At 41.8% G+C, this 12,924-nt stretch overlaps 1 protein-coding gene across 1 annotated transcript in view; it reads right to left on the reverse strand.

Moving 5' to 3' along the window:
* Positions 1 to 2,890: 2,890 nt before the first annotated feature.
* The window catches only part of LOC115105178 (progressive ankylosis protein homolog), a 34,180-nt gene continuing 24,146 nt past the window's right edge, over positions 2,891 to 12,924 (reverse strand). The window contains exons 7-12 of the mRNA XM_029626871.2: positions 12,286 to 12,378; positions 12,049 to 12,141; positions 5,209 to 5,338; positions 4,775 to 4,898; positions 3,536 to 3,635; positions 2,891 to 3,403 (exon numbers count right to left, since the gene is read on the reverse strand). Of these exons, the coding sequence (XP_029482731.1) occupies positions 3,305 to 3,403; positions 3,536 to 3,635; positions 4,775 to 4,898; positions 5,209 to 5,338; positions 12,049 to 12,141; positions 12,286 to 12,378 (639 nt within the window). The 3' untranslated portion in view covers positions 2,891 to 3,304. The remainder of the gene's footprint in view (positions 3,404 to 3,535; positions 3,636 to 4,774; positions 4,899 to 5,208; positions 5,339 to 12,048; positions 12,142 to 12,285; positions 12,379 to 12,924) is intronic.

Raw genomic sequence — 12,924 nt, forward strand, 5'->3', positions numbered from 1 at the left:
GTGTCAGCATCACAATGTCCCAGTCCACAAAGCGAGGTCCATATAGAAATGGTTTGTTGAGATCGGTGTGGAAGATCTTGACTGGCCTGCACAGAGCCATGACCTGAACTCCATGTAACACCTTTGGGATGAATTGGAACGCCGACTGCGAGCCAGGCCTAATCGGCCAACATCAGTGCCCGACCTCGCTAATGCTCGTGGTTGAATGGAAGTCCCCACAGCAATGTTCCAACATCTAGTGGAAATCCTTCCCAGAAGAGGGAAGGCTGTTATAGCAGCAAAGGGGAGACCAACTCCATATTAATGCCCATGATTTTGGAATGAGATTTTCAACAAGCAGTTGTCCACATACTTTTGGTCATGTAGTGTACATGCACTGCACACACACAGACAGGGGCATTGCCTTAGCCTCTTCAGAAAGTTGCAGGAAATAGGAATCGCTGATGCATTCTGTTCTAATAATAAGCTTGGTCAAATATATATATTTTTGTCCAATAAGTTCAATAGGCTTCATTAACTAGATCTCCAAATGTGACATTTGATAGAGCTGAAAGTTCAAATTCTAATACCAGACAGTTTTCATGTTATCGTATCAGAAATGTACTCTGTGCAAAATGTAAAGCTGGTATTCAATCAGATCAAGTGTTAACCAGCAATACCCGACTCCCGTATAGCCGGTGTTTTGACGATGTCAGAGGTGTAACTGCAATAGAGCTGTCAAATTGGTGAGCGGCTGCTCGTGTGGTCACGAACCCACACCCTTTCCACTCAAGTTAGAAGTTCAACACGAGGAATTGTAGGCCCCTCAAACTCAACTCTTGACCTCGAAACCAGTTACCCTGCATTCTTTCATTGTTCCCCTCTAATTAGGGACTGATTTCAAATGGGTGTAATTAATTATCAGGTAGAAAAGAAAACCAGCTGGTTCCAGAACTCGTAAGGCAGTTTCCCAAATTTGTTTGTTGCCCGAAACACTATACAACGTGCACCCGTTAAGGTCCCGAGGAGCGAGTTTGGGAAACGCTGTCGTAGGGTTCGTGTTGGAATACCCCTGGTGTTGCCTATATAGAAATAATTACCCTCAAATTAAAATATATATATATATATATATTCAACGTAATGAGGATTTCTATCAGCCTAATCGAGGTGTAGATTAGCCAACATCTCACATCCTAGTTTTCTGCATGGGATTTCGCTCTATGCGACTCTGTCTGCTATGTCCGCTTCAGGATCATGTGCGCTCATTGATTTGACAGCCTCGACACGTCGAAACATCAGCATTGTGGATTTCGGGTAAAGCGGAACAGATTGAATCGGGCACAAGGTCACACATACACGCTTCTGAGGCATTCCCGACCCCTCACGCTTAGTCAATACACACGTTACAATATCCGTCGCCAGTATAAAATACACTTGCCCAACTCAGCAGGTCCTTAAAAATGTCCCGGCATTATGATCAAGTAACACATTGTTTCCCTTTCATTGCTGAGGACAGGTTCTCCTGTGTCAGTTGTTTCCCATGCTCCATTAGCAGTAACATGATGGAAGGTATTTAAATGTATGAACACTTTAGTGCATGGCTTGTCTGTACAGTGTGCGTTCCTCATCATGGCAGATCTCCACTCTTATTGGCTGACTGTCTACGCTCAAGGAGCCAATTAACCCTTTACATTCCTGGGAATTGTCCTATATGGATTAGTGTTTAATTAAAACATTTCTTACAGAAGAAATCTGAAAATAATATGCATAACCATGGTAGCAACTGAAAGGGATAGCCTACCTGGTTGAATAAAGGTGAAATAAAATAAATACAATTAGTCCAAAAGGTGAGAGCACACAACTGAATCCAAATAGTACATTTGATTTTGTGCATTTGACATTTACTGTACTTTCGCAGCATTTGTTGATCATGAAAAAAAACCCAACTTGAATATATTCAGTAACAAGACTATTCCTGGAAAATGTGGTTTAGGTAGACCATAAGACAAAACAATTACAAGGGTTTGAGTGAATACTAACTTGAGTCCATATCCCGGTTTATACCTGGTGCTAACATTGTATTTTGTCCTGATCTTGCCCACATTTTTAGACAGATGAATATGATTAAAATACAGTGATCCGATTGTGACCAGATCTTAAAAGTGTAAACAGACAAGATCAAGACATCAGGTCAAGATCATGACGAAGGACATTTTGGCGACAGGTATAATATAGGCTCAAGTGGCCACTCCTTTCCAAAGTGTGCACAGCCATTTCAATGCCCATTCATGACTAAGGCTGCGTTTACACAGGCAGCTCAATTCTGAAAATGTTTCCACTGACCAATCACATCAGTTATTTTCTTTTTCACAGCTGATCTCAGAATTGGGATGACGCAGCCAAAGAAGTCTTCAACAATAAGGTACTTTTAGGTTCTCCTAGATGTGCCGTTGAGGAACTAGAGCAAGCAACCCTGTTTTGTTTGGAACATCCCTGCATCCCCGCCATCACACAATTACTGTTGTTTACGCAATCCAAAAACAGTCCATAAATTGCAATCTGGGTGAGGTGGGCATGATTTGAAAACTTGTTCCATTGCCAAAATGACTAGCGAAGTTCTAAAACACGCTGTTACAGTGTTAGGCTTTTACAAGGCAAATCAGAGAAACAGATGGTAATTTTGGTGAGCATAGAAAGGAGTCATGAGTGCATTCAGGTTCATGTGCAGCAGCACATTTTCTTCACAATAAACAAACATAGGCTCATTCTGTTCAGCACAACCCAGAGAGTGGCACCATGTCATCTTGTAAATGCACGTCAAACAGTGATCATGAACGTTGACACTGTATATTACATACATTTTATGATTTGGAAATGTGAAGTGCAAATTTGGACAAGTTGTTCGGGTTGCTGGTTTGACATCAAAGCGACATTTATTATAATCCTCATCTCATTTTTCAAAATATAGTCATTTTCATTTAAAGCATTCTCGGACAAAAATTGCAAGAGTTGCCCAATTATCAGGAGGGATGGGGGCAACTTCTTGTCGCACAGGGTGCTCAATGGCTGTCAGTCAAAACCCATACACCGCTGTGACATCATATATAGCGTGTTACTGTACAGCCACAACATTCCAATTCAGGCTCTTATTAGTGCCCAGACCTACACTTTTCAACCAGTATATGAGTATGAGTGTAAAAGGTTAAGGACTGTGTGATCCCCTCAGTTGTTCTCTCAGGTCCGGTATTAGGACCTACCCACTGGAATTCCCTTTCTCTGTGGCTTTTAACTCCATTTTCTCCTGTCCCTTTCCCTCCGAGTGCCTCTACTTATGTTCCTCCTGGAGCTCCTCGATGGCGTCCTTCTGAGTTCTGGAACACACCTCACTCGGAGGAACAGACTCCTCTCCAATCTCATAGTTTTTCTGTGCAAAAGGAGAGATCGGATGAAAGGAGAGAGACATGAAAGGAATGAAGGGCAATTTAGAGTGATTTTGTACTTCACTGTGACTATACAGTTTCTTACTCTCCTTTTGCCTTTAGGGATGGGACTTCACCTGTTTTTGATAGACATAGCAGGCAGCTAGGGCCACCATGATAGACTCTCCTACGAAACCAGCCAACAAGGACCCAACCCCCAGAGTTGCCCCGTGGACACTGAAACACAAACCCAAATTCATTAACACTGGAACCACTGACCAGTAGAGATCAGAATACAGGATTTACAGTAGGCCTATGTGGTACAGGCTTATCATTTTGAAATACATTTTGAGGATCCACATAGACTAAAATAAGACACTTAACCCTTCCTCAAAAACAAAAACAAAGCATCCATTTAGTTGTAGGTCTATTATAGTGTGTGGCGAGCAAAAAATGTGCGAGCGGGTTCCGGAAGAACATGAGTCATCTGAGATGTCTTGTAGCGAAATATCCTGACATCTGGCACAGATGGATATTGTTGGTTGGGTAAAGATAAAAAGGATTTTCCACTCCTGTGAGTCTTCGCCATAGCAGCAGGTCTGGTCAACTTGCTTCCACTTGTCAGTCCAGATGAAAGGCGTTGCTAAGCGAAGGAAGAAATGTCATCTCTATATGGCCAGTCTTTATGGTGATGTATATAAACAATACATTTGATTTGTAACTCACTAATATTTTTGCGGAATAAGTGCAGATGCAGTTTGCCCACAGAGAAACAACTATCTTGAAGTGACCGTTTTCTGGTGCATACGTTTCAGATATAAAAATGGCTTTGTGAGAAACGGCAGTAACATATTCACTTACATTTACGGATAAGGTAGAGTAAAATAAGGGCAGCTACTATTGCAGATGGGTCAAATTCTAGTGGCATAGCTCATAAATTCATGTTTCGATAACCTTATGCCTTATGTTTAATTCAAAACCATGCTCAAGGAAACGGTAGAAATATTTAACGTGTATATCAGCTCAATAAAAAACTGCAGAGAACCCATTAATGCGCACCTCAATGAATTTGCACAGACTGCATTTGATGGTAGGTGATGCAGTGAATGGGGATCCTTTACATTGTCCTGATTTAAACTCACCTCGGAATACATTTCTATGAATATTTGCTCATCATGAAACAGGGAGCAGCTCTTCAACGCTGTCAGATTGAAGTCCAATCAAAATCACACTGAGCAAAGTTTGCTGAATTCAAAATGAACCATCTTTAGTGATCCAGTATTAGAATAGAACATCATTTGTCATATTAGTCAAAAGTAATAGGGTGCCATTTGGGACTCAGAGGCTGGTCTGTGTGCACTGAATTGTCCACCTACCCAATAGAAGGCAACATGACCAGGCTGGTGATGAGGACGATGATGCGGAGCACAGAGCTGGGGGCCAGCACAAAGGTCATCTTCAGGGTCATGAACCAACCGGTCAGGTTGGACCGGACTATCACTACACACACACGTACACAGGGAAAGTCAGTGGAAACATTACATCCCAGACATACTGCTCTCTCAGCTAAACCATGGCTCATAGCTGTTCACACAGGCAAGAGAGGAACAAAACACTGCATTTTGGGACTAATCATCATGGTCAAACATTTCCAGCAGATATTTCCTTTTAAAACCACTTTGTTAATATATATTGTATTTAATCTATGTGGCCCGTCGGGAATCAAACCCACAACTCTACGCTCCAGCCAACAGCGCAAGAGGCATAGGGAGTGTTTTAATGGTGAAATAAGACGAGTGGTTCTTCTTACCTGGCAGAGGGAAGAAGGAGAAGATCCTCAGTGGAACAACACAGAGGTCAGCGAAGGCCAAGTCCACCCCAATCACATTCATCAGGATCATTTCTGTGATGTGAGGGTTCCAGAACACCATGAAGCAGAGCTGTCCAAAGTTTAACAAACAAACAGAGGTGTTTGGTACATCACACACAGCTGGGCAAATAAACAGAGTAATTTAACTTGGTGTTAAGCACATACACACACACACACATACCAAAGTTGGGAAACCTTGCCAAAAACATGCCTCGTTAGAATTGACTAGATCAATTAAGCGGTAATCAGCAGCTATAACAATAATAAAGCATTCTCCCCGCCCATTTTTCAGTAAAAAGCTGAAGGATGGGGCTGGAGACCATCCACAATATCAAAATTACAGTTTTAACCCTGTTTTAAAAAGGTTGTATTACATTTATTTGTCTACAAACATTGGAATAAAACAAGCTTATATTTTGGGTTCTGATGAGGTACGACAACTAAGCTCACAAGCCATTTAAAAGTTATCATTAATATCATTAATTTATAAATCCATAAATGTAGGTAGCAACTGCATATTTCCTCTTTAAGGCGAGTGGTTTTCGATTCACTGTGGTCCCTTAGAAGTTAACACAAGCCAGACGCGTGACCGAATTCATTCATTCAAATTGTGGTAGCAATGTACTGTAGACACAGTATGTAACAATATTGCAAATCAACGTATAAACCACCTGTAGTGCTCATCAGGTTCTGGTTAACAAACATTGTATTGTCAAAGAAAATGTAGCAGTGTAGTCGTGCTGATTACTATCAGATGTTTTTCTAGTTGTAGACGGTTAGTCAGTCACCTGTCATACTGTACACAAAGAGAGAGGTCATTTTGAGTCAATGAATCAGTGGTTTTCCTCCCTTTTTCGCCAGACTTCCTCACTCAGTCTAAATCTTTAAACGCCATCTAAAGTGTGGGGGGGGGGGGATAAATACCTAGTCAGTTGTACAACTGAATGCATTCAACTGAAATGAGTCTTCCGCATTTAACCCAACCCCTCTGAATCAGAGAGGTGCGGCGGGCTGTCTTAATTGACATCTACGTCTTTGGCGCCCGGGGAACAGTGGGTTAACTGCCTTGTTCAGGGGTAGAACGACAGATTTTTACCTGGTCAGCTCGGGGATTCGATTCAGCAACCCTTCGGTCTAAAACCAATTTGCTTTGTTTACAGTATAAACTTTACACGGATCATTTTTGTGGTGTTTCTTGTACACTGTTATCCATCTTGTCCGCTCTGTGCTGTTCTCCGTTGTCTTTCCCTCGGAGTCAGATGCTAATCAGAGAAAGTCTTGGCCTGCTAGCTAGCTAGCTAACATTAGCTGGCTAGCTGTTTGGATTCGAATTCCAGCCAATGTCCAGCGGTTGAGGATGGAGAGAAGCCCGAAAGCAAGATGGCAGAGGTGTGCAGTGATGAGGATCGTAGGGAGGCTGCTCTTGAATTATTATTTAAAATGTGGTGTGCTTTCTGGCGCCACGTAACTGCTGCAGTGTCATCCATTCATTTTGGTAGTAGTGAAGGAATAGTTAAATAGCTAGCTAACTACCTACTACAGAGTCCAGTGGCTTAGCTCCGATTACGGAAAATACAAACAGTGAGACACCTTGATGAGCTACCTGCCTGCCTCCGGCCTCTCTCTCCCCGCTTGACCACCTCCCTCAGATGATCACTCAAGCCATGAACTTTCTCATGAAGTTGCAATGTTGTTTTTCTTTATTACATGTATTTTTTTGTGCTTTCAGGGCTGCCAACTTTTGATATAAACTTGGAGTGAGATTTGCTATGTGAATTGAATTGCCCTCTGGCACAACCTCGGGGGACTAATTTCTACGTATTTTGACATGGCTTAGGCCCATGACCAGGGTGGAACATCTTTAAATAAAAACCCCAGATCATGTGGATTGAGGATGCTTTGAACATTAAACGAACACTCAAAATTCGACAACTTTGTTACTGTCAGAATTTTGTTGGATTACATTTAATGTATGGTCATTTGTTTTGGGTGGTTTGACACTTTATTCAGAAAGTAATTAGATGGGCAAACGGTAGAAACATTGGAAGTAGGTATTGATCCCTATTCTCAAGTGGAAAGTTGTATGCAACACCTGCCGTAGAGTGTGGCTAACTACAACAAGTTGCCGCACAGGCCATTTTTATATTAATGGTTGATGGCAGTGGATAACCAAATCATATATTGCAGTCTCCTTGTCCATAGACTGCTTTCAAGGTAAGGACAGAAACTATTTCGTATTTTGTCATTTGGGTTAACTCTTTAAAACGGGGCTAATTTCTGAAAATCACCCAACCTTCAAGACAAATCTAATGAATACCAATATTAAGTGGGTTTACGCCTACTAGTTGAAGATCCTTGCCATCTTACTCTACATAGACAAAATGGGATGTGTTTGAGTTGAGTCCCCCTACCATCTCATATAATTCATTTAAGACAAGCAGGCATATCAGATTTCAAATATGTGATTACACTGGCAAAATTGGGAATAAGTGGAATAAGTGTGGGTAATAACTATAGTGTTCTTGCTGACAAGCACAGTAATTACCCTATATTTTATCCCATTAAGACTGATTATTGTTCCACAGATCAGACTAAATAAAGTAAAGAGATAAAATATGTTTTAGACAAGTTTACATAAATATGCCCCTACACCCCAACCAAATTATTTTTCTATGTACTGTCACCCCCTCTAGAATCAAAACTCACACTTTTGGGTTCACAATCTGTTTGACAAAATCAGGTCACCCTACCAAACTTCCCTGCTAAAACATACTGTAGGTCAGTCTGCTGCCGCCACTTCTTTGTAACAGCCTAAATGCCAATTACCAAACGAGGAGACTAAGGCAAGTAGGGATTAAACTGACTTCAGTACATGCTGTCAAAAGGCTGCATTCTGCAATAGGGACGGGTATAAAGATAACCTAATTTTGTTGACAACATTGTACATAAAACAGCGCTACAGTGCTGCTCTTTTTACAGTTTTATAAACTCAGCAGAGAACGTTTTGCTTTCTTTAAAAGACGCATCCAATCCCATTGGTCCCTTACATAACTATACCAAGCATATGCTTCAATGTGCCGCAGCTCACAGTGCTGTGGCAAGATAAGACCGCTCATGATGTTAAATTGCAGGCGCAGATGCTGCAATTTCAAAACAATTTGGAGCATAGTTGAAAAGTTAACACGCAGAGTACACAAATGGACTAATTACAAAAATAAAAGCAGTAGTTTTCAATGCACGAGATACAAGAGGTGTGAGGGAGTGAGAAGAGGGTCCAAATGTGTCTCCCAGCCAATGCGTGAGAGTTGGCAGCTCTGTGCTTTGAAATTCTCTGAAAAGCTCTATAGAAGTTGAATTATTATTATTGTTTTAACTGCAAGTTTCACCAATTCCAGTCCTTTTTAAATTGTAAATAAAACAAATAAAAGTGAAAAACCAGATGATTTATGACAGGGCATAACAAAACTCAGCAAAAAAAGAAACGTCCTCTCACTGTCAACTGCGTTACTTTTCAGCAAACGTAACGTGTAAATATTTGTATGAAGATTCAACAACAGACAAACTGAACAAGTTCCACAGACATGTGACTAACAGAAATTGAATAATGCATCCCTAAACAAAAAGGGGGTGGTGTCAAAATCAAAAGTAAGTCAGTATCTGGTGTGGCCACCAGCTGCATTAAGTACTGCAGTGCATCTTCTTCTCATGGACTGCACCAGATTTGCCAGTTCTTGCTGTGATATGTTAGCCCACTCTTCCACCAAGGAACCTGCAAGTTCCAGGACAGCGTAGCCTAGTGGTTAGAGCGTTGGACTAGTAACCGGAAGGTTGCAAGTTCAAACCCCCGAGCTGACAAGGTACAAATCTGTCGTTCTGCCCCTGAACAGGCAGTTAACCCACTGTTCCCAGGACGTCATTGAAAATAAGAATGTGTTCTTAACTGACTTGCCTGGTTAAATAAAGGTAAAATTAAAATTTTAAATTAAAAACATTTCTGGGGGGGGGGAATGGCCCTAGCCCTCACCCTCCAATCCAACAGGTCCCAGATCCAGGCTCTTCGCTGGCCATGGCAGAACACTGATAAATCACGCACAGAACGAGCAGTATGGCTGGTGACATTGTCATGCTGAAGGGTCATGTCAGGGTGAGCCTGCAGGAAGGGTACCAAATGAGGGAGGATGTCTTCTCGATAACACACAGCGTTGAGATTGCCTGCAATGACAACAAGCTCAGTCCGATGATGCTGTGACACACCGCCCCAGACCACGACGGACCCTCCACCTCCAAATTGATCCCGCTCCAGAGTACAGGCCTCGGTGTAACGCTCATTCCTTCGACGATAAACGCGAATCTGACCATCACCCCTATTGAGACAAAACCACGACTCATCAGTGAAGGGCACTTTTTGCCAGTCCTGTCTGGTCCAGTAACGGTGGGTTTGTGCCCATAGGCAACGTAGTTGCCGGTGATGTCTGGTGAAAACTTGCCTTTACAACAGGCCTACAAGCCCTCAGTCCAGCCTCTCTCAGCTTATTGCAGTCAGTCTAAGCACCGAAGGAAGGATTGTGCATTCCTGATGTAACTCGGGCAGTTGTTGCCTTCCTGTACCTGTCCCACAGGTGTGATGTTCGGATGTACCGATCCTGTGCAGGTGTTGTTACACGTGGTCTGCCACTGCGAGGGCGATCAGCTGTCCATCCTGTAGCACCGTCTTAGGCATCTCACAGTACAGACATTACAATTTATTGCCCTGGCCACATCTGCAGTCCTCATGCCTCCTTGCAGCATGCCAAAGGCACGTTCACGCAGATGAGCAGGGACACTGGACATCTTTCTTTTGGTGTTTTTCAGAGTCAGTAGAAAGGCCTCTTTAGTGTCCTAAGTTTTCATAACTGTGACCTTAATTGCATACCGCCTGTAAACTGTTAGTGTCTTAACGACCGTTCCACAGGTGCATGTTCATTCATTGTCTATGGTTCATTAAACAGTGTTTAAACCCTTTACAATGAAGATCTGTGAAGTTGGATTTTTACAAATTATCTTTGAAAGACAGGGTCCTGAAAGACAGGATCCTTTCTTTTTTTGCTGAGTTTATATCCGTTGGGATATATGCTCTCTCAACAGCGCTTTTACAAAAACAACCTGTTGTGCTCTGTTAATGTCTATTATTCATACATCTAGAGCTGAATGTAAAATAGAAGACAGCTTTTATTATTTTGAAACCGCCATGCTTCACGGTGGGAACCACACTTGCAGAGATCATCCGTTCACCTACTCTGCGTCTCACACAAAGACACGGTGGTTGGAACCAAAAATCTCAAATTTAGACTTCAGACCAAAGGACAAATTTCCACCGGTCTAATGTCCATTGCTCGTGTTTCTTGGCCCAAGCAAGTCTCTTCTACATATTGGTGTCCTTTAGTAGTGGTTTCTTTTCAGCAATTCCACCATGAAGGCCTGATTCATGCAGTCTCCTCTGAACAGTTGATGTTGAGATGTGTCTGTTACTTGAACTCTGAAGTGTTTATTTGGGCTGCAAATTCTGAGGCTGGTAACTAATGAACTTATCCACTGCAGCAGAGGTGACTCGGTCTTCCTTTCCTGTGGCGGTCCTCATGAGAGTCAGTTTCATCATAGCGCTTGATGGTTTATGCGAGTGCACTTGAAGAAACTTTCAAAGTTCTTGACATTTTCCGGATTGACGGACCTTCAGGTCTTATCATTTCTCTTTGCTTATTCAAGCTGTTCTTGCCATAATATGGACGTGGTCTTTTACCAAATAGAGCCATCTCCTGTATACCACCCCTACCTTGTCACAACTGATTGGCTGAAATGTATTAAGGAAAGAAATTACACAAAATAACTTAATGCACACCTGTTAATTGAAATGCATTCCAGGTGACAACCTCATTAAGCTGGTTGAGAGAATGACAAGAGTTCACAAAGCTGTCAGAGGCAAAGTATGGCTACTTTGAAGAATCTCAAAGGATTCCATATGTGTCATTTCATCATGTAAGGGCTATTTGACCAAGGAGTGCTGCATCAGATGGCCTGGCCTCCTCAGTCACCTGACCTCAACCCAACTGTGATGGTTTGGGATGAGTTTGGACTGCAGAGTGAAGGAAAAGCAGCCAACAAGTGCTCAGCATATGTGGGAACTCTGTCAAGACTGTAGGAAAAGCATTCCTCTGGTTGAGAGAATGCCAAAAGCGTGCAAAGCTGTCATCACGGCAAAGGATAGCTACTTTGAAGAATATAAAATATATATTTGTTTCACATTTTTTGGGTTACTACAGGATCCAATGTGTTATTTCATCATTTTGATGTTATTCTACAATGTCGAAAATAGTAAAAAATTAAGAAAAACCCTGGAATGAGTAGGTGTCCAAACTTTTGCCTGGTACTGTATATCCATCCATCCATGGCACTGTGCTAATCTATCAGATGCGCCAGCTTCGCCTTCCTCCTTTTCTCAATCATTTTCAGCTAGGACCAAAAAAGTAGGCTATAGTTCAGGAAATTAATAAGTACGACACCGGATGTTATGTAAGAAGCATTGACAGAGGTAGAAATGCCAAGCATTTGTCAGTGCAGGAATCTTAAAGGGACAACTTCCTCTGCTTGCGTGAGTCTCAACCTGTTTTGGCTCTGAATTCTATACTCATACTTCTTTTTTCTGTAGAATTGGTATACTTCCCAATATAATTTGATCCTGTGACTACAGTATTGGAATAAAAACAGATACATACATCCTTCCATCTATCTATAGATCCTTCTTACCGTAAGTGATATTGCCAAACAACAGGCTGTAAACTTTTTGATATGCGTCTTTGTAACCGGTGTGTCAGAAGTAAGCTTATTGCTGGGATTGGTCTGTTGGAAAAGAACAGTATCATTATTGGGGAATAAAGGACGCCAATACAAGTCACCTGTATTCATTTAAATCTGATGATATTTACTATGTTGTGATCTGCAACAAGAGGCTATTCTTAGACTGTGGATGAGGTCTTGGTTTACCTGGTCGAAAGCAGGATAGATGGCCCTCAGTTCAGTCAGCCAGCCGTACGGCAAGTGACCCACAGGGTAGGTGGCAGTGAGGACAGCCACAGCCTGGCCAAGCAAAGAGAGAGACAAAGAAGTCATTCGGACTCATATTTCATTTCCTTTTTGAACAGCTTACAGTAATGTAGAAACGTTGTTCAAACACGACTGCTGAGACAAAGCCTTGACGTCAGCAAAGACAATTATGAATATGTGCCAAGTTGGTAATCACATGTGGATTTTCCCATAACTATCAAATCAAATGTTTTGTCTCACATTCTTGGTCAACAGGTGAAGATAAACAGTGAAATGCTTACTTACGGGTCCTTTTCCAAATATGCAGAGTTAAAGATAAAATAAATAGCAAGTGACACAAGGAATAAATACACATAGAATAACAATAACATGGCTATATACAGGAAGTACCAGTACCGAGTCAATGGGCAAAGGTATGAGGTAGATTTCAGAAAGTATTCAGACTCCTTGACTTTTTCCAAATGTTGTTAGGTTAGTCATTCTAAAATTGCTTTCCCCCCCCCCTCAATCTACACACAATACTTTTAAAAATATATATTTCACCTGTATTTAACCAGGTAGGCCAGTTGAGAACAATTT

The sequence above is a fragment of the Oncorhynchus nerka genome, linkage group LG22, assembly GCF_034236695.1.
Source record: "Oncorhynchus nerka isolate Pitt River linkage group LG22, Oner_Uvic_2.0, whole genome shotgun sequence".
Classification (NCBI taxonomy): Eukaryota; Metazoa; Chordata; class Actinopteri; order Salmoniformes; family Salmonidae; genus Oncorhynchus; species Oncorhynchus nerka.